Source organism: Pygocentrus nattereri, chromosome 7 (assembly GCF_015220715.1).
Source record: "Pygocentrus nattereri isolate fPygNat1 chromosome 7, fPygNat1.pri, whole genome shotgun sequence".
In the NCBI taxonomy this organism is placed as follows: Eukaryota; Metazoa; Chordata; class Actinopteri; order Characiformes; family Serrasalmidae; genus Pygocentrus; species Pygocentrus nattereri.
The window spans coordinates 2,561,649-2,581,226 of NC_051217.1; the positions used below are offsets into that span (position 1 = coordinate 2,561,649).

Sequence of the window (19,578 nt, forward strand, 5' to 3'; positions counted from 1 at the left end):
TATTTACTAAACCAAACCTTTGCATATTTCAAAGGACAAACTATAACATGTGCCGCCTTTTTCCCCTGTGTTCTCATTATGCGGAAACCCCTAACCATAGAGCCTCCCCTCTGTACATACTTTGAGAGAGAGTCACTGCTGATTCCAATCAAAGTGGATTGTTCCAGAAGCTTCGGGGCCTGAGTGTTTCCTGCCTCAGATAAGAGTGTGTCTCTTTGAGTCCTGCTGGCCAGGTGACCTTCACTGTCCCAACATTATTCATGCTAAATGCCTGTCCCCCCTACCGCTTATTGTTTTGGTTTTTAATCGTGACGCACTGTCCTATGAGGGAAAAAAACAACAACAATAGATGCAGAGAAAAAAAAGCCATCGCCATGGTAAAGCCTCTGTGTAGGTCATTTTACTACCAGCTTGAATCCGAACCTCCGACTGAAGGCGGGGGCCGGGCCAGGAATACCAATGCCTGTGGCCAATCAATCGGCAGTCCTGTTGCTCAATAGGAGTGATCAAGAAAACTGCACACTAGGTAAATGGAGCTTGGTCCTGAGCATTAAAGCCGACGGTGCAGGCAGAATGCAGCCTGATCAAATTTGTAGGGATTTACAGCTTCTTTCTCTGAGCTGCCACTGCTTACGTTGCCTTCCTTCATACACCATAAGAGAGACATGTGATAAACTGAGACGTTGACCAAAGGCAGCTCTAAGAGAATCGTTTAGTGTTTAGTGTGTAGTCGGAACTAGCACTTAATGAAAGTGCCAGTGGGGGTGGGGTTTTGATTGTTGTGTTTAGAGGGGACTTCGATAAATGGCCAACCTGGTCATTTATCTACCACGGGTTTTAAGTCATTTAGAGGCTTCAGAACAGTTATTTCATTTAGAAGATGTCATTATCGCTACAACAAAAGCTTGCTCTAGTTTTATATTAATTATTTATCACTAAAAAAATTATTTTAGTGCAGATTCTGAATCTACAACTTATGTGTAAGTAGAATTAATATTTTGCTATTCTTGAAATTTAATGTAAAGTTATTGTTTTGTGTGCAGTTCAGTGGTTTATCCAGAATTTTGGGTTTATCCTTTTTGGGGAGCTGGTTACATTTACAACACAGGGAGTAGATGTCTGTGTTAAGGGGCTGAATACGCAGTGTTCAACTTTCCCTTCTTTACACTAGTCAACTTTACTGCTTACCTAGCTCACTGTATCTTGGTAAGTAGCCTATGAAGCTCAGATTTTTATTTTTTTAACATATTCATAGATATTTATCATTTCAACACATCAGCTGTCCTTTGGGGGGCAGTCGTGGGCTGGAGGTTAGGGAACTGGCCCTGTGACCGGAAGGTTGCCAGTTCAATCCCCAGAGCCAACATTACATGACTGAGGTGTCCTTGAGCAAGACACCTAACCCCCAACTGCTCCCCGGGCGCTGTGGATAGGGCTGCCCACCGCTCCGGGCAAGTGTGCTCACTGCCCCCTAGTGTGTGTATTCACTAGTGTGTATGTGATGTTTCACTTCACGGATGGGTTAAATGCGGAGGTGGAATTTCCCCCTTTGTGGGATCTAAAAAGTATCACTTAACTTTACATGGTTTACAAACTTTACAAAATCTCTTTACATTAACTTACATTGAAAGGTAAGAGTGTTTTTGCAATCTTCTGTAAAGCTGCTATTTGTTTTTCTACATATACCTTCACTGCACTATACTTGCTATACTGGTTTTTCTACAAAGATACAAATATATCATAGCAAACATAAAAACAATCATAAATCATAAAAACATATCACTTGCATGTCGCTGTTTTCTAACACTATCTCTGTGGGCCTGGCACAAATGATGTTGGCTTCTCACCAGCGTTTTGTTTCAATTTATCCTTCCACCTTAAATGGATCAACACTTATATTCTGACACCAGGTTCACTTCACTTATCTCATTTATCTTATGTGTGTGTTTCATACACTCATACCTGACTACCAGACATTGCTGACATTTGGAAAATATTACACTCCAAAAATCTGTCCATTCCTTTATGTCTGGTCCTTTAGAAACAAAGTGGACAACTTCAGACGCAATAAGCAAGATAGCTAGAAGTGATCGAGGGGCTGCTGCGTTTTCATTTTCATTTGAAACATGATGGAACATTCCTGGTTTTAGTGTATTTATTTGTGTATTTATTGTTGGCAGACCCGTATAATGGTTGTGATGAAACATATACTTGATGATGTGTTTGAACCTGTGTACCAGATGAACTACTAAGCACAAAGGTGCAAGAACTTAGCAACACTGGGTTCATCCTACATTACAAGAGCATTTTCATTGGTATTGGAAAAGTGGGAGTTTTTTTCTTTTTTTCTTTTTTTTTTCACATTTTTGTAACTTCTTGACAAATGAATCAAGGAAAGAAGTCGATACAGAATGCAAATTGCATGCAAATGTAACTTGCAATTAAATATGTAATTGCGTAATTAGAAGAGTAACGCGAAATAGCATTAATAACGCTTGACATATACATAGTATATGTACAGTGTGTTCGGGTGTTTGAGCGGTATTCTCTAACTCAGTCTGCCTTGTTACGTAGCACTACTTGCGGTAAAAAGATCACTATGTTCTGTATTTCGGAGTCTCTCTGCAGACTGTTTTGACAGACGCTAATGTCTCTGAGTACTGTATGTTTGACCACTATGCCCTTCCTTCTCTCTCTCTCATAGCTCTGTGTACCGAGGAGTGCGCCCACGGCCGCTGCGTGTCTCCAGATACGTGTCAGTGTGAGCCGGGCTGGGGAGGGCTGGACTGCTCCAGTGGTGAGTTCACTCTCTCATTAACTCTGAGAGCACAGTTCACTTCATTAAGGCCCTCTCACTCGTCCTGTAATGCCTGCTCCTTTCCCCAGAGACCAGGGCCTGCCTCCAGGAGCTCACAGTCTATTACAGGGAAAATAGCGCAGGAGGAAAACTCTCCACGATCACATTTACGCTGCAATACTATTCGACTCTTACAGTGTAATTTTAAAGGGCAGAAGCACACACACACATACACACACACACACACACACCACAACAATAGATCTTCTCTTTGAAATGTAAGCAGTGCTCAAAAACTAAGAAATGAAGGATAATGTTTGGGTTAAACCCTTAAAGGTCAACAAGTGATTATTGTAAAGCTATGGCACGAAAGCTTACAGACCTGCACATAAATATGCGCTGACAAGCAATGAAATGCTCAGTCTTGCTTTAGCAATTATTTGGAGTACCAGAGAATGTGCTAGAATATAAGCAAATGCATATTGCAGCTTTTCTGTACTTCCTGAGGATGCGTACGTTGGCTGGCTGAAGAGATAAAGCAGGCTACTTGATGTACCACCTGTGTACCCTGCCAGTGATACAGGCGTTTTTCAAAGCAGTTATTAACATTAACATTAACGAAGCGGTTATTAACACAAGGTCACACTTTCAGCCACTTCTTAATTATGCCACCATTTAATTAATGTAGAATACAGTATGTGCTGAAAACATTTACTGATGAGAAAATCATAAAAAACTTTTAAAAGCGCACTGATGGCAAATTCACTTACATAGACCACTGTATTCGTGTTGTCACTTTGTAGTCAGCGCCATGTTATGTCCATATTAGGAACTCTGGGTCTAAGCTTCATTTCTCTATGTGGTACTCGGGAGAAAAATGTACACAGGACCAAACGTATCGGGTTCTGAAGATTTTTATATAACACAGAGTACGACAGAGGCGGATTTTGAAAGCCCTTTTCATTCTGGCCATAGAGAAACGGGGCTAAAACTCGGAGTTCCTAATATGGGCATAATGAGGACCACACAATGACACACGACTACAGTGGTCTATTTCCCATAAATAAATAACGTCAGTTTCAAATTGTAACGTGGACAAATGATGATGGACTGATGCACAGCAAATATTTTGGGTCACCACTTTTAGTAGAAGCAACAATGAAACATTAATCCAGCTGAAATAAACCTGCTTCTCTGTCTGGGCATCGCCTCCATGACTGTAAATCAGGGTACTCCAGGGGAGAACTGGATTATTCACTCTTCAATCAACTAAATGCTGAATGGTTAAGGGACTCGAGAGACTGAGAGAGAGATAGAGGTAGAGTGAAAGAAAAAAAGAGAGAGATGGGTGAGAGTATTGACTGTTTCAATATTTATGTGTGGAGAGAAACTTGGGTGGGGAAAGAAAACAAACTACCCCTCCTCTGCGTCAGGACAGGGACAGCAAACTTCCTGACCTCAGCTGACTCTGTCCACTGAAAACAGGTAGGACACAAAGACTGACCAGTTAAATCTTAGAAGTGGCAGTTATCACCAGTGTTAACAAAAGCAATTCAATACATGTTATTTCTTACTCTTGGAAACAAGCAGAGATATTCTGTCAGAAATGTGAATTCTAAACTTACGCACATATTTTCTAAACCACTTATCCTAGAGGGCCTTGGGGGATGCTGGAGCCTATCCTAGTGGTCTTTTGAGCAAAACGGAAGGATACACTGGACAGATCACTAGTTGCCACACCTAGGGTCAATTTAGCATGTCCAATTGGCCTAACGGCATGTCATTGCGCTGTGGGAGGAAACCCACGCAGACATGGAGAGAAAACATGCGGAGGACCCTGGTCACCCAGACGGGGAACCAAACCCAGGCCCTTCTTGCTATCCACTGCGCCACGGTTCTGTTGAATTCTATATACTTATATATATTTTATATAGGGGGGCCATCCTACCCATCCAGAGAGAGCGAGGCCAATTGTGCTCTCTTGGACTCCCAGCTACGGATAGCTGTAGCATCACCAGGGATCGAACTCGCGATCTCCTGATGAGAGGGCCAACGCTTAGACGGTTGCACCAGTCGGGAATTTATGAGATTTTGTCATGATTTGAATTTAATGAAGAATTGTAGGGGGCAGTCGTGGGCTGGAGGTTAGGGATCTGGCCCTGTGACCGGAAGGGGCCGACAGTCCATGACTGAGGTGTCCTTGAGCAAGACACCTGACCCCCAACTGCTCCCTGCTCCCCGGGCGCCGTGGATAGGGCTGCCCACCGCTCCGGGCAAGTGTGCTCACTGCCCCCTAGTGTGTGTGTGTTCACTAGTGTGTATGTGGTGTTTCACTTCACGGATGGGTTAAATGCGGAGGTGGGATTTCCCCGTTTGTGGGATCAAAAAAGTATCACTTAATAACTTAATAATAACTTAGTTGTGTGCACAGTGTGAATATTTTGCATAAAGAAAAAAAATATCCTTTAGGTTCATGACTGGGATCTTTCAAAATGTTTTAATACCAATAGTGATACCTTAACTTTGATACCAATTCCTAAAGGATACTTTCTTTTAAATTACAAATATGAAGTGCGTGTTGCTTAAACCAGAATTAATTAGGAGGTGCTGGAAGTGGTGTATTTACTGACTGTAGTGGATTGTAGACTAATCAAGAAATGCTGACATTAATTACATGCACATAATTTAGACAGAATGTAATTTAGATAGCCAAAAAATGTTGAAGCAGGCATGCTTATTCACTCACTCACTCTCTTTGAGTACTTAGGCACTGAAATTCAGTACTGAATGGCAATATTAAGTCAAGTCATGTAGTCTTTACTGTCATTCCTCAATAGAATGATATGACCAAGCAACACAAAACAGCAGCATATTACACAGGACTGCATAAACTGTGGACACATGACAGAGTGAAACGAGCACAAAATATGCGAGAAATACGCAGGACAGTAAATACACAGAACAATAAATACAAGTGATGATAAACACAAACAGCAAAACAATATATGTGAATGGGCATCATATATATATAGATATGGAGGGACATCAAAGCAGCATCAGCATATAGTGGAGGAACTAGAGCATACATTGTCAATTGTAAACTGTACAGAATGATGGAGCAGCATTCAAAGAATTAAAGAATTAAAGTGCACGTGTGCAGTGATGGTTACAGGGTGTGTGATCAGTCTGTAGAAGATGTTGGAACGAGTGTAAATTAGTAAATTAGTTGCATTTCAGTAGTCACTGAAATTGAAGTAATTCGTAGGTACCATAAAAGTTTAGATTTTTGACGCTGTTTATGTTTGTGTCACACTTTTGTAATTTCTTTTCAGCAAAGCAAACAGAAAAAGCCTGAAGTGCAGATTTGTACAAGTTGATGCAAAATGTATGTGTTTGTAATTAAATATGTAATTACATGATTATAGGTAAACAAAAGTAATAATTCATCCAGAAGCTCTGTCTATTCCAGCACAACATAAATCTCACTTGATTTATAGAGCTCTTTCATGCTCAGTGCATCAGGGATTCTGACTTAGTGATTCATGGCTTGTGTTTTGACCAACTTTGTTAAGTCTTATTGCTGAACTGTTTGGCTTTGTTATGGTTCATTTGCTTCCATCTCCACGCATATTAACCAATGAGTGGTGGTGCTGGACACACTGGTTCCTCTGTGGTATAAGGATCTATTGGGCAATTTCATTAACAAAAGAGCCATTCTGTGATTACCAGCAGTCTGTAAATCAACTGCTGACTCTGTAGCGATGGCCACGGCATACAAGGTGGAAGCATGGGTGCTGCTAGCGACCTACACTGACTCTGTTTTGAGAAGAGCCAGTCTGCAGGGGACAGAAGGGGAACTGGACTCTCCCTTGAGACCTCATGAGTTTCTCTTAGTGCGTGGCCGCGTGTTTCTCCATGCAGGTGCTGTGCTAATCTGCCTTATTAAAAAGGGACCTGGTGATTGAGACCGAGGCATTATTCATAACCTTCATATTTCCATACCAGGCACACGGCCAGTCCTTTTCATTTACGAGCTTTCATCTGCAGAAATGAGGAATGAGTGCCAATTTTTAAATTAAATCTGCCCCCTTTTTCCCTTGCACATAAATGGTGCATCATGTTTTTTGTCGTGCACTGTAAATTTCCTTCTCCTGCTCTCTCTATCTCGCTCTCTCACTCTTTCTGTCTCTCTCTCTCTCTCTCTCTCTCTCATGGACGCTTGATAGGGAGCTTTACTGATTCAGGGGTAAGTGGATTCTGTCATCACTTTAGGGGCCTTGGAGCCTAACAGAGACAAATAGTGATGCCAGCATGGCGCTCCATAACCATTGTGGAGCAGTTGAGGTGTTATTGTGAAATAAAGCCGAGTGTCCTTGGTGTTGTGTACTGTATGCGATGCTGGGTGGAGGGTGATGGTGTTAAGTGTGTGTGTGTGTGTGTGTGTGTGTGGCAGTAAGCACTGTCGATGATGGGTTTGTGAATGGCAGAGCTGCTTTAGGTGGCATGAGCTCCGAAGCTGAAGTAGCAGGCTCTGGGTTGGTGATTTGGAGCTGCATCAAAGGGGTCTGGCCAGCATTAGTGGAGCAGCACTCACCAGGAGCTTTCTATGTGGGTCAACAGAGAGAAGTGAGGGGCTACACGCCTAGCAAGGATAAACCAGAAAACCAAAAGAGAGAGCAAGAAAAACAGAGAAACAAAGGGAGCCACTTGTTGGTTTGTTGGTTCCTGTTGGGCGTACATCTGCCATAGCCCTGAGGCACTGTAGCCTCCACATCTGCCCAAATACAGGCCTGCCCAGTCTGGACACAGCCATTGGGAAAGCTCCAAATACCAAAAAGACACCACAAGGTCACCGCTGTCTCAGTCATGCTGACTCTGAGCACAGTCTCATCTCTCTCCGAGATGCCTCACTCCATCTAGCTCACATGCTCTACTTTAGCTTTCTGTCTCAGATTTGTCTCCAGTGCTTTGGCAACAGGACTTGATTCCATTTGATAATTTGTTCAAAGTCTTGAGAATTAATAGTTGACTGGAGGAGCAAAGAGAGTGCTGAGTTCAGGGAGCTCTCAGAAGAAAGTTTCCTGGGCTAAAGGAGTTCTATATTGATCAACTCAGGGCAAGGATGTTACATAATAGATTTTGTTTTATTTGATGCACCAGTTGCTCCTGTGTTTATAATAATTACATTCAGAGAATTCCAAATAATGCCGACCAATAAAGTCATGTGTCATAGTTTAACATCATGCATGATGTTCGAATAAAATAGATGTTGCATTTTACTTTAAAGCATTTTTTGTATGCTGCTAGCTCAATTATAAAAAATAATCACTATTAATTGCATTCTTTTAATACTTAATGATAAGCATTAGATGCCTTTGTCCATTTTACTTTAAGGTATTGTCTTATTGGTTTAATATTTGGTTTAATATTTTGTGACTGTCTTAACAAAACTCCGAAATGGTACCTGTAAAGGTGAAAGAGGGCGGTCAAAGGAATAAACAATGTATTTGCGATTAATCACATTATGTTGGTTAATCAGAATTAGTTGTATTCTATGTTCGAACACTAAAAATGTGCCTTTAAAGGGGAAGACGATTTTAATGTGGCTGTCAATCAAACAGTTAATCACATTATTTTCCATAGTTAAAGGTGATTAATCATGCTTGTCTTATTTGTCATGTAAGTGGACAAGATAAGCTTTATCAGAATGCCTTTATTACTTTCATTAATTTAGTAACATTTGTTGTGTGAATGCAGTTCACAAAAACTAAGGATAAAAGTCTCATTTCCATAGAGTGAACACAGCTTTCATTACTGACATCCATCCCGCTGCAGTACTGGCTGCGTATTCCAAACAATGTGTGTATATAATATACATAGTGATTCCAACTCATCTATGATTTTATTCTATGTCTTGTTTTGATGGGAAAACCATAGTTCTGCTCTGAGCATTGTCAAGGGTTAAATTAGGATTCTGGAAGTGGGGGGGCCCTGTTTTTACCTCGTTTCCAACATGGGAATTCTCAGCAGCGTCATTAGAAAATGTGGTTGGAAGTAATAATAATAAATAATAATCTCTGCTTCTGCTTCTATTTTTAATGTCTTGATTAAGTAATTTACTTGTTTTTAATATTCCTTGTTTGTCCATTTTGGCCTCACAATTATGTAAAAACATGAATTGATCTTTCTGACAAAGATGAAAGTCACACTAAAGCTGTGCTTTTTAACTGCATGCAACAGACAGGTAGTAGAGACAGTATAGTTTAATCACAAAACAGAAATGGTTCAATGGTCAAGTGTTCAGAACCAGCCAATCAGATTTGGAAAAGGCTAATAGTCGGCTAAACATCATCATTTTTGCCCAAGTTCATAAAACCCCTTTACATGAAACCCACTATATGAACCAGTGTTACGTTTAGCATCCTTAGTGGTGACGAATGCCATAAAATGCTTTGAATTGAACGGAATTACTTTGGATTTAACTGGTTAAGTCGTGGCAAATGATATAGGGTACCTAAAGGTTGAAGCATAATTCCTAAATGTATTTAAGCAGTTATTTAAATAAAACTCCGAAAATTGAACGGATTTCACAAAAACTGTATTGGAAACAATTTATCTTTCCATCAAATTACAGTACTGGTGCTCAGCTCTGTTTCAGTACGCTCCAGCCCAGTTTAACCACTGAGCATTGTCCAGTGTAGTCAGCTTCCTTTAGTGCTAATGTTATTGAAATTATTGATACCAACATTAATAGTGTGTTTGGCTTGTAAGTGACACTTTAGACTAGATGCACGTCAATGATAAACAACATCAGTGCATTGCATAAGCCGGAAATAACTTTGGTTTTATCAAGAGAGCCATCACTGAACCCTGGCATTTAAAAGATGCATTCTAATGAGACGACTACAGTCACAGAGTCAGTCATATTAGCATACAGCATGCGATAAGAAAGGCTTCTCGGTGGAGGTAGGTGTAGTTCAAAGGGTGAAAGGAAAAAAATATTTTAAAACTAGTGCTGTTCATTAGTGACATTAACTTTGATACTACTACTTTAACTTAAATGTACATTAATATAACAATATTTTTTCCCAAGTAGTTATGAACCATTTCTATGCATCCATTTGACGTGAAATGTTCATGCAGTGTAAGGGCAAAATGCATTATACATAATGTAAACATGTAAAAACAAGAAAAAAAGAAAATGAACACAGCTTTCATATAATAATGGCAACTTGGTTTATGTAACAATAAAGATTGATGATGTAAGTTCTGGTGAATTTCTGTGACAACAAGCCACTGGTTCTGTTACAGAGTAAAACTAGGGGCCTCATTTACATTTACAGCATTTGGCAGATGCTCTTATAGAGCGACTTACAAGAAGTGCTTTGTCTATCTAGATAAAGTATCATTGCTAGTTACCAAGATGGTCCTGAGCTCAGATACTGCAAAAAAACGAAAAGTCACTGCTGATACACAGAGAAAAAGGAAGACAGTTGACCCCAATACAATACAATACAATACAATACAAGTGCAGTACAACACATGGCAATCAATACTTAATTCAGTCTCATTTAAGAGCTGTATAAAGAGATGTGTCTTCTGTCTGCGTTTGAAGACAGTGAGAGACTCTGCTGTTCGGACAGCCAGTGGGAGTTTGTTCCACCACTTGGGTGCCAGTATGGAGAACAGTCTCAACGCTCTTCTTCCTCGCGTCTTGAAGGATGGCAGGTCAAGCTGAGCTGTACTCGAAGCTCGAAGGGCTCGTGGTACAGTTTGAGATTTCACCAATGCCATCAAGTATGTAGGGGCTGGTCCATTTTTGGCTTTGTAGGCCAACATTAGGGTTTTAAATCTGATGCGTGCAGCTACAGGAAGCCAGTGAAGGGAGCGCAGCAGTGGGGTGACATGGCTGAACTTGGGCAGCTTGAAGACAAGTCGTGCTGCCGCATTCTGGATGAGCTGCAGAGGCTTGATGGCCTGCATGGGAAGACCAGCCAAGAGCGAGTTGCAGTATTCAAGTCCTGAGATGACCAGAGACTGCACTAGCACCTGGGTGGCCTCTCGAGTGTGAAAGGGTCGGATCCTCCGGATGTTTTACAGGAGATATCTGCATGACCGAGTCAGGTTCGTGATGTGAGTTGAGAACAATAGCTGGCCATACAGAGTCACACCAAGACTTCTCACCTCTACAGACGGAACAATCCGAAAGTTCTCGAATGAGAAAGCAAGATCATGATGGGGACCTATAGTTGCAGGGATGAATAGCGGCTCAGTCTTGCTAGGATTGAGCTTCAGGTGCTGAGCTGCCATCCAGGAAGAGATGTCAGACAGACATGCCGAGATGCGACTGGAAACCAGTGTGTCAGAGGGACAGAAAGAAAGCATTAGTTGAGTGTCATCATCATAACAGTGATAAGAGAACCCATGAGATGATATCACATCACCAAGATAGCTAGTGTAAAGAGAAAAGAGAAGAGGATCCAGCACTGAGCCTTGTGGGACACCAGTGGAGAGCCTGCATGGAGAGGATGTGAACCCTCTCCATGTTACCTGATAAGAGCGGCCCTCCAGATAGGACCTGAACCACTTCCACGCATAGCCAGTGATTCCAAGGTTGGTGAGGACATGCAGAAGGATTGTATGGTTGACCATGTCAGAAGCTGCTGAGAGGTCAAGAAGAATCAGGAGAGATGACAGTTTGGCTGATTTTGCTGACTGGAGCTTCTCAGTCACTGGTATAAGAGCAGTTTCTGTTAAGTGTGCTGGTTTGAAGCCAGACTGGTTGGGGTCCTGGAGCTGGTTCTGTGTGAGAAAGAGAGACAATTGATTATAGACTGTACGTTCAAGAATTTTTGAAAGGAAAGAAAGGAGTGATACCGGTCTGGAGTTGTTGACATCAGAGCTGTCAAGCGTGGGATTCTTCGGGATGGGAAGTACTCATGCAGTCTTGGAAGTCTTGAAAGGCCTCCTATTTAGTAGGTGGTCAACGGAAAAACCATTGTGTGTGTATTTGCCTAATGCGCATGAGAGACAATATCATAAGGCAAATAAAGTAGTCCTTCAGACTCTAAGTCATCATATGCAAGTGGAGCACTTAACTTTACTATTATGAGGTTGTTGTACCTTCAAGGTTATACTTCCTCTTCTTGTGGAAATCAAGTGTGTTTCCCCTATGAGTACTGTGTCCTTCAGAACCAGTCATTTTAGATGCAGAAACTATTCCCTCTTATCTTTTCCCTTCTTATCAATATGCTGTTGGACGTATTATGATGCCATCAGACATGCACAAGCCCTTTTAGACTGATTGCATGGAAGCTGCTCTTGAAGTTGATAGGCACACATGTACACTACACTAATGACTGGTAATAGAAGAGGTCCATTGGGAAACTTTCAGTGATGATACTCTGCAGGAGAGCTGGTAGAGGAGTGCTGAAGGAGAGGAAAACAGGAGGGCCCACGAGGAAGCTCACCTGCTCGTGGACGCCTCATTCATCAGCACAGCCTCTCATACAGATGGTGTCATTCCAAACTCTCAGCAGCATCTAACTGCTTACGCACTTCGAGAATGAGAAAGAAAGAGAGAATCAGTGTGAGAGAGACATTGATATGTAAATTTATGACCTCTAATGATTCTTTAGGAAAGGATTCAATACATCATGAAATCTCAAATTTCACCCCATTTTGATTCCCTTGAGTCATTTTTGCTGTTCTTCACTTTGATTGTTTTGTTTATGTTGGATTTATTTAAAAAAATTATATAGTAGTCGAATGTAAACAATATAAAATGTATTAAATTAATTTAAAAATAAAAGTGCTGTGCGTTGGGTAGCACTGCCGCCATACAGCAAGTAGGGCCTGGGTTTGATTCCCCGGCCGGGTGACCAAGGTCCTTTCTGTGTGGAGTTTGCATGTTCTCCCCGTGTCCACGTGGGTTTCCTCCAGGTACTCTGGTTTCTCCCCCACAGTCCAAAGGTGTGCAGTCAGGGCGATTGGACATGGTAAACTTGCCCCTAGGCCCTAGGTGTGAGTGAATCTGTCTGCCCTGTGACCTGTCCAGTGTGTATCCTGCCTTCCGCCCTACTTTTCAGATTTTTACAGAGAATTTTATTTTGACCAAAAAAAAAAAAAAACACTTTCTTATGATGAATTGATATAAACACTTAGTTTTTTCTCTATTTGGTTCCATTTGAAAAATGAGAAAATGGCCAAAAAACAACACAAACTTCACTGGAGTTATTATGATGATTATTATAATCAGTTTTATTCAAATCTAACATTCCAAAGTCCATGCAGTTGAACTGCCACCATCCAATTAATGCAAAGACCTGTTAAAGGTGTTAACTTCAACACAGAAATGCCAGGAGTCCCAGACTTGCATTCCACACTTCTCTAAATTAGGAATAGCCAGTTTGCATTGCTTTTTCCTGTAATAACTGAATAATAAGCCTTAGAAAGCTTTACTTAAACATAAAAGTCATGAAATTTAAGAGGTTCTCTGCAGTGTTTTGGGAAGATGAACTAAACTGAATTTGTTTGAAATTCATGAAATAATGAAGAGGATTCATGTGATTAAAACAGCTCAGAAAGACAGCAGACAGATATAGAGACTAAGACTAGCAGAAAAGAAGAAGCATTCACTTTTTCCTGCCTCTGCTGCTGTCTACAAAACAGTTAAATAAATCATTCTCTTCTTTCTCTTCTCATCCCTCTCTTCACTCTCCGGGTCCTCCGGTCTCTCGATGCTGCTATGCTCTCAAACTCGCACAGTACTGACGCTGCTCAGCAGGATGCACCCTCTACTCTCTGTGTGATGGAGAGAGATTAGTGGAGGCATGGATCAGTGTGTTTGTACCTGTGTGTATATGCATGTGTTTCCCTCCCTGCTATCACCTAGCTGCTTGTGTAGAGTGTAATGACAGAATCCGGGCCAGCGTCTAATCGCTCATCATAATTGTGCATTCCAAACACAGTGACAACTCTGTCTCATCAGCCAGCTCCAGCCATTCTTACCGCACCCATGCAAAACAAAACATGCCTTAATCAATGAAGTACCTCATTATAACGCAGAGTGAACTTGATAGATTTGTCCATGCAGTGTTTTCTTTTTAAAAGTCCGACAGTATGAGGCGCCAGCTCAGAGCACGGTGCTGCTATTGGATATCAGAGTCAATGTTGGCTTTTCCACTCACTTTGATGAATCAAAGCAGCCTGTCGGAGGGGCTCCCATGGGGGCCTCAAGCCAGACGCCGCACGAGCCGCTGGCCCGGAGGCTCACCTGGGTCAACATCCTTTGGGTAGGTGTGCGTTTGCAGTCACCGCAAGTCCGCGCACACCAAGCTGAGCCCCTCAAGCCCCTCAACCCCCACAACCTGCACGAGCTACTACTGGGGCCGTGTCTCTACTGTTAAAACCCAGTAACTCTCATGGATCGCTGTTTATCCGTATCCCTGGGCTGACCTGGGCACCCCCACGCAAGAGGATGGGGAGGAATGAGAAACATATCGAGGCGCAAGAAGTATAGCGAAGAAGTTGCTGCAAGAATAGCGCTTCCTTGGGCAAACTTAGTGTGTATGCATGTCCATCTGTGATTAGGGAAACGCGAGCAGTTGCTAGATGATTTGTGTTACATTAATTGGTTGAATAAATCACTGTATTAGTGTTTGCTTTGGCTGACACAGGAGCTGAGTGAAGCATGTGACCACTCCCTATGCTACTCATTAACTGCCTACTCATAATGGGCCAAAACCTGTGCCCAGTCTACACTGCAGCTCATGCGCAGAAAGTCCTAGTGCTGCCCAATCCCAGAAAGCCCAGAATGTCCAGATTTTCAAATTTGCATAATTGTGGCCTCATCTACATTGATTTTTGGTTTAATTTTCTGTATTAAGATCATTACACTATTTGAATCCATTGTGAGTGGAGAATTAAATAAAATAACATATTTCAGCTTTTTCAATTCTAAGAAACCTAAGGAAGGTGAGACTACGGCACTTTCACCACTCAGAATCACTCCGAATGTCTAGTTGTTTTCAAGAATGACGCCCATATTGATGGTTTGTTGCACCAGGGGTGCCAAATGACAGTCATGGAGGGCCAAAGCCCTGCACATTTTGGTGATTTTCCTGCTCAAGCTTATCTGATTTCACTCAGAAGTGAATTGCCAGGTTTAGTTGGTGTTGGAAACTGTGCTGAACACCGGGCCTCCAGAGCCACAATTTGCCACCCTTGGTTTTCACAGTGAAGAAAAAAGTGCTGTAAAATTTATAGTAAACTACTGGCGGCCTAGTCGCCAGAAAAATACTGTAATCTTAACGTTGTGAAATTTGAAACAGTGTCATTAGTTTTCTCATTTTACTTCTGTAGAAATGCCAGGGACATCTGGAATAGTACGTTCCTAAAGAAACTTACTGTAAATGACACAGTAAACTGTTAAGAATTGACACCAGCTCCCAGAATTTCTGGCAAAATAAAATAACATACCGAGATTTAAGGAAACAGTTTGTTGTTGCAAATTGTACTTTATTTTACTGCATGTTTACAACATTTTTACATTATATTCTTGGAAAACAGTAGTTAGTTATAGTTTATGGCACTTTATGGAGGATATTAATACTTGTCTGGTGTGTTTTTGTTTTCTTGTTTGCTTTTTTTTTTACATTTTTATTATCCTGTCAATGCTGAGGAAATGCTGCAGTCCACTCAGGAAGGAAATTTCACAATAGTTTTATTACCATGAGTTCTAGAGTAATGTTCCGGTCAGTCAGACACATCTTACGATAACCAGAATTCAAAAAGACTGCATTGATGTTGAAGCGGTGACAATGATGGTGATGATGATTGCAGCGTTGGTGATTATACAGATATCATCCATGCTTCTTTCCACTGGTTGTCATTAGCGCATAGATGTGGTGTCATTACACTTAAAGCAAGATTCTCAAACATTCTCCTCAGTGTCAGGAGCCTTTAGATAGCGTGATTTAATAAGGGCATTAAAAAGCCCTATAACTTGTCCTCAGGAGAAGGTTAGTGGGTCTAAAATAGCTGAAATGCTGTAACAGCACTGCTATCAGCTACTGCAAGCATACTAATGTAAGGCTAGGCTGTGTTGTGGTCATTTCACAGTCTATGAGTCACCCTTGATTTTGTGGTCCATTTCCATGTTTATGAAGTTGAGCGCTACAGGATTCAATTTATTTCATTGATCATTACATTTGATGATCCCTTTGCTCGCTGTGGCGAGGGCCGAGATGTTAATTCTGGAGCTCTGGAGCTGCGATTGCTGGTGGCACTAGAGGTCTTGTTATGATGAGGTGAGGCTACTGAAGGGTACTGTAGATAGGCTCTGTTTTTTTATTGAGCCAGTGTGTGGATTCACTTATTATACATTTCTCACTGCTCACAGGTCACCGACTCTTGCGTTATAATGCTCTCACATACATCGGTAGTCATCGGTATTCTTCATTTACTATTCAATAATGTTCCATCATCCTTAGCTCTGTTCATATTTGGCCTTACTGCACCACTGAGCTGGCATCAGCGCCAACCTACCCCCGGCCCCCTCGGCTCTCTAAATTAGAACATAACAAATAGTTTTGTTAATTAAACATGATTTTATAAAAGTTACCATTTCAGTAATACAAGGTTTTTATATGCCCATGACAGTTTGAGGGTTTAATATGCTGGAGTGCTAAGCAGAAGGCTGAATTTTAGTGCCATCATGCAAGCACTTTTGGAAAGCATTAGATGGCCATGCTGTTCAGAATCAGAATTTACCAAATGCCACAGTGAAATACTAGCAGATCCAGATTGTATAACACCAGAAGGCTAGAATAAAAATTACTCCAGGTTTTTGTAACATCTCTGTAGGGAAGATCTAGCGGTGTGTGAGCCTACAAGTACACGTTGGAGGCTTTGTATTGTGGGTTTCGCGCCACGTGACTTACTGTGCTGTACTACGGTACGCCATGGGGCAGAGTGGATGTGCTTGTGTGTGTTTGTGCGGGGGTGCTGTATTTGCAGCCTCCGTCGGATCCTCCTGCACCTGCAATCTCCTGATGTTTAACCCCACACTCCATGGCAGTGTTGCAGTGATTACGGGCCGTCCTAGGGGACATTGATTGTCCTGCTCCTCACAGGCAAGCCCCACACAATGCTGACGAATGAACTCCCGGCCCTGCCAAGTCCAATTAACTGTCAGTGCTGCATCGACGCGCCCCCTTGGTTTGCTAGGAGAGCAAAGAAAAACAAACTTTTAATCAAATTGTGCCCCGGGTCCCAGGGTAACTGAGGTTTTTATTCAGAATTCTGCTCTGCTCCTCCTCTGTCTGCTGTTCCACACTTCTGTTTGAGAGGACGATTTGTTTTCTCATGATTAAGAGCAAGGGCTAACTCATTCAATGTTTTAATGATAGACTGTGTTAACCCAGTGATCCTTTCTGCAACATCATACGTATATTTGTGATGGAGCAAAGCTTGTTTGCAGAGTGTAGCCGTTGAACTATTGAGCAATGCAGTGTGAAGCACGACTGCCTGAAGACCAGTTTGGAATACTCTTGAATGCAGTGTGGTAGATTCTGGGCCTAAGTGTTGTTTGAGTGCAGTTCCTGTTATAAAGGTTTACCTGTAAGAGGTATTTCAGTAAGTTAGCACAAATAAACGTAATGCAAGAGCTGCAAGAATGATATCAATCTATTCATTAATTATACTTATAAACTTTTTACCTGTGAGCGTCGATACTTCCCACTCACTGATCTATTGAAAGTCATGAAACAGCTCTTCAGATGCAGCATTTTTAGTTTAAGTTATAAGTAGCTTGTAGCGTAACTTGTAAGAGATATTACAACCCTGTTGGCCAAATTAGAAAAAAAGTCAAAATTCCCTCCCTTGCAGGAGCTCCTGTTCCTTTAGGGTAGACCCAAAGATCGATTAAGCTGTGCTTAAATTCCCGTAAAATACCATTTGTGTTTTTCTTGGGACTTGCAGCCATCTCTGAGAATGTGGCCCTGCTAATTCTTCCAAGGTCAAGATAAACAACTCAAGCCTCTCCTGCTTTGATTATCTTAATGCAGACATTAAAAGCCCAGGAATTCAATTAAATCCCTGCCTTTTGCCACTAAAGAAAAGGCAGAAGCCAAAGGGACAGAGACGCTATCATGTCGCTAAGGCTTAATAAGAAGAACAAAGGCACAGAGTCTGTGATCTGTGCGTCTGAGAAAGGGCATCTAGACGATAAGGATCAAAGGCGAGTTTTACAGGAAATGTAGTTGCTGCCTGATGATAGGACGCATTCGTGGCAGCGGAGTCAGAGTTGCACAGTAATGTCTTCTGTATTTAAAGAAATGCTACAGGAACTCAAGGTCAAGGCTGCAGAGGAACAAATGACTTAATTTCCAGTTTACTGTGGAAAATATTTGATATATTCCAGTGAAATACAAAAAATACCTGAGATCTGAATAAAACATTTTCTTGGATTTCTAAAAGGATTCACACCGAAACTCCTGGCCTGTGGAAGTGAGCTGTGTAATATATTCTATAGTCTTGAACCTAAGAGATATTCACCATTTTACAAACATCTTCTCTGCTGCATCTTCCCCACCATTGATTACTTTTTTCATGTTATATTCCTTTAATAAACTGAATTTCAGCTTATGAGACTTATTCGTGGAGTTATTTAGATATGATCAAGTGATTTTGCCCATCAGGGGAATAAAAAAAGCCTCTCCTCTCAGTGGATCGATACAGGCACCTTCTCTGCTGGACTGTAGCACAGACTTCCAAGCAGTAGAATTAGATTTTCTCTTTTACATTCTGCTTGTTTTCTCATAAGACATCTGCAGCTTTATCTGTGGCAACCAACACAACAAATCATTTGTAATTTTTCTTTTTTTTTTTAGGGCTTCATGTTTGCCAGATGTTATATTAACCCATTATCTCCAGCACAAGAAGTCTCCCACTGCTGGGTGTTTTTTCCTCCTATTTTCCTTTATTTTTAGGTCTGTTTTTGACTGCCAGTCACACAAACACAATGGATTTCTCAGTGAGTCACTCTTGTGTACCTTTGACTTCACTGTGACTTTGAGAATCCACAGGAATAATTCATGGGCTTTGGCAAGTTTCCAGAGATGAGTGGAGAACAAAACTGCATTCAGAGCTCCTGAGGTTCGTTCAGGATAATTTTTTGCACCATGAACCCGCCAACCTTCTTTTTTCTTTCTTTCTTTCCATCTTTCTTTCTTTCTTTTTTATTTGGAGAGGCCTGTGGTCTCAAGAGGGGCCATGTGTGACTGTAGAGCAGATGAAGAGGCCGAGGGACAGCTCTGATTGACACACCGCGGCCACTTCATGCGGCCGCTCGGACCTAGAGAAGGCGGCCAGTGAGGTTGACGCTTTGTTCCGAAGCCTCCTTCCGGCTGTAGTCCGTCCCTTTACTGCCACTCTCCAAATTGCAGTCACTCATGAAATGAAGCTTTAATGTGGTCCATATTTAAGTGGCAGCTTTTGGAGGGTGCTAGAGTGGGCAAATGTAGCAGGAGAGTGCTGCAAGGCTGATGTGTACAATTCTGTAGTCACTCTTCTGATGGAGCCTGGTTTGTTCAAATCACCTCACTTTCTCAGCCTCTCAGCTCTTCATGGTTTCGCAGTAATTACAGTGACTTTCAGCACTGACCTTTACATGATTTCACACGTCTACTGCATATCGCTGGGTGTTGATCAATAGGGATATTTACAATCACAGCTCCGCTAATCATAAAGATGACAATGTAATTGCATAATCCCATCGA

The 19,578-nt window shown here is 41.7% G+C and overlaps 1 protein-coding gene across 2 annotated transcripts in view; it reads left to right on the forward strand.

Annotated features, from left to right (window-relative positions):
- megf11 (multiple EGF-like-domains 11) overlaps positions 1 to 19,578 on the forward strand; it is a 152,387-nt gene that overhangs the window by 57,055 nt on the left and 75,754 nt on the right. For both annotated transcript variants that reach the window (XM_037540084.1, XM_037540085.1), the window contains one exon: positions 2,705 to 2,797. In XM_037540084.1, coding sequence (XP_037395981.1) covers positions 2,705 to 2,797 — 93 coding nt within the window. The remainder of the gene's footprint in view (positions 1 to 2,704; positions 2,798 to 19,578) is intronic.